Source organism: Penaeus vannamei, chromosome 20 (assembly GCF_042767895.1).
Source record: "Penaeus vannamei isolate JL-2024 chromosome 20, ASM4276789v1, whole genome shotgun sequence".
Classification (NCBI taxonomy): domain Eukaryota; kingdom Metazoa; phylum Arthropoda; class Malacostraca; order Decapoda; family Penaeidae; genus Penaeus; species Penaeus vannamei.
Window position 1 is genome coordinate 1,985,390 of NC_091568.1, and position 2,500 is coordinate 1,987,889.

The following is a 2,500-nucleotide window of genomic DNA, read 5'->3' on the forward strand; positions in this document are numbered from 1 at the left end:
TTGCCATTCCTCTCGTGTTTTATCATGTTTTGTTTTATGAAATACGTGGACTCGCACACAGCACGACGGAGTTCATAGACGTGGATGTGGATTAAAGGGAGAGAGAGAGAGGGAGAGAGGAAGAGAGGGAAGGAGGGAAGGAGGGAGTGAGGGAGAGAAAAGGAGAGAGGGAGTAAGGGAGAGAGAGGGAAGAGAGGGAAGGAGGGAGGGAGAGAGAGGGAGGGAGGGAGAGAGAGGGAGAAGAGAGAGAGAGAGCGAGATAGAGAGAGAGAGAGAGAGAGAGAGAGAGAGAGAGAGAGAGAGAGAGAGAGAGAGAGAGAGAGAGAGAGAGAGAGAGAGAGAGAGAAAGAAACAAAGAAAGAAAAAGAGAGAGAGAGAGGGGGGGGGGAGAGACAGAGAGACAGAGACAGAGATAAAGACAGACAGAGACATACAGATAGAGCCAGCCAGTGACAGTTACAGCGACAGAGACAGACAGACACAGACAAACAGACAGTCATGTGGATCAATACACATATCGAACAGATGTATACCTGTATACATCCATCTATGGACATACAGGCATCCTAAAGTGTGCACACATTCAAGTATTTACTTTGCCATCACAAAAGCATCAGTGAAAACATTCCAAACATTTTCGTTGTGTTTAATAGTCCTTTCGTGTATAATATTAATTTTGTATAGAGGGAAAACTTTGTAGTCTTATACCTGTTTCAAAAGTCCTTATTAATAAGACACACGGAATAACAGAGTCTTTTTTTTTCTGTGAAATCAACTTTCTATGTTTTTTGTTTTTTTTTCTTTTGTTTGCTGCCAGTCCGTTCGCTCTTCCCCCTCCTCCCTCTGTCTCTTCGTTTCCATTCCCTCTCCCTCTCTCCCCTTCCTTTTCCCCCCTCCCTCTCTCCCCTTCCTCCCTCCCTCTCTCCTTCCCATTCCCCCTTCCTCTCTCCCCTTCCTCTTCCTCCTCCCTCTTTCCCCTTCCTCTTCCTCCTCCCTCTCTCCCCTTCCTCTTTCACCTCCCTCTTTCTCCTCTCTTTTTCCCCTCTCCCCAAACCCCAGCCTTCACTCCCGCTCAGCGACAGGGGCAGCGGACCAGTAACCACCCCTATAAAATCGGATTTCAGAATCAACACGCCCATGCCAGGTAAAGCACACGAAATAAAGCTCTTGGACTTTCTAAATGGCGTTGGGAGGCGTCGTGCAGCTTTACCCTCCCCCCCCCCTCCCCCTGTTTTTCTTTCTTTTTCTTTTTCTTTTGTTATGTTACGTGACTTTGCGGGAGGGTTTTTTTTTTTTTCTTTCTTTTTTGCCTTTGCCTGTCGTAAGCTCCTTGTGTTTGCATATGCACCCACTACGTCTGTGTCCCGTGTCTCGTTCTCGTTGTGTTGGGATCTGTGTAGGTATCTCACCGTATGTTAGCGTGTGTGTCAAGGGTTTTCGTTATTCTTAAGCCTACACTGACGACCTAACAGAAGCTAAGCACCTGTCTCTTTGGGCATACTCACAGATATGGTCTGTTGATGGATGAGAAAGGCGGAGTTATGTCCCCGTCGCAGTCGAAGTGGGGCATGGCTTGGGCTCCCCCTGCCGTCGACATGGCCGTGGCACCACTGAGCCCACTGGTGCTGAGGCCCCCGCTCAGGCCAGTGCCACTCAGACCCCCACTGGCACTCATGGACCCCCCAAGTCCCCCTCCCAGGCTGGGGCGAGAGCCAGTCATGTTGGTCTGTATCGCCCCCAAGCCCGCACTCCGGCTGCTCCGCTCGTCCTGAGGAGAGATGCGGCAGTTACGGGTCAACAAGGTCTCGCTAAGCAGGTCAGAGGTCAGGGGTGCCAGGGTCAGCGCGTCGGGAGAGGTCAGAGCTGCTGCGAGTCAGAAATCATGGCAGTTATGGATTTTATGGTAGATATCGGTTGTTACAAGGGAACTAACTGTATATTTGTATTTATGGAAGAGAGAACGAGAACATAACAGGTCATTTAAAAAAAAAGTCAGAACTGTCATTGCAGTCTGGCATCAAATGTGTCTAAAAATTAGCAGAGAAGGGGGTTACCTTGTTTACAAAGCAATGGAATTAAAACTCACAGATGAAGTATACTAAGTTCAAAGGAACAGTTATTTATTCCCGCTGACAAATTTTGCATAAGACAGGGATTTGTAAATAAAATAATGGATTCGACAACTCTATGAATATGTTATCCCGATTGTCTTTGTGAATAATAACATATGCTCTCTTTGAAAGGAAAAAAGAAAAGCAAAATCGAAACCAAATTTACACAACTGTCTCTGGGTTGATTACAAACAAACAAAAACAAAAATAAATAAATGAAAAAATGAAAACGAAAAACAAGATCCCTCAAACAAAATAAATTAGAAAATACGTAAGGCCAATAAATAAAAGACACTTACCGAGGAACAATGACAGCACATAATGTCAGTGACAGCTTTTCGTAGGCCTTTGTGGAGGGCGAGGAACAGCGCTGGGTTGACAAAGGCGTG

The 2,500-nt window shown here is 46.4% G+C and overlaps 1 protein-coding gene across 1 annotated transcript in view; it reads right to left on the reverse strand.

The window, feature by feature from the left end:
* LOC113812672 (melanopsin-A-like) overlaps nucleotides 1-2,500 on the reverse strand; it is a 116,002-nt gene that overhangs the window by 51,668 nt on the left and 61,834 nt on the right. The window contains exons 6-7 of the mRNA XM_070135629.1: nucleotides 2,411-2,500; nucleotides 1,506-1,768 (exon numbers count right to left, since the gene is read on the reverse strand). The exon at nucleotides 2,411-2,500 is cut by the window's right edge and continues 24 nt beyond it. Coding sequence (XP_069991730.1) covers nucleotides 1,506-1,768; nucleotides 2,411-2,500 — 353 coding nt within the window. The remainder of the gene's footprint in view (nucleotides 1-1,505; nucleotides 1,769-2,410) is intronic.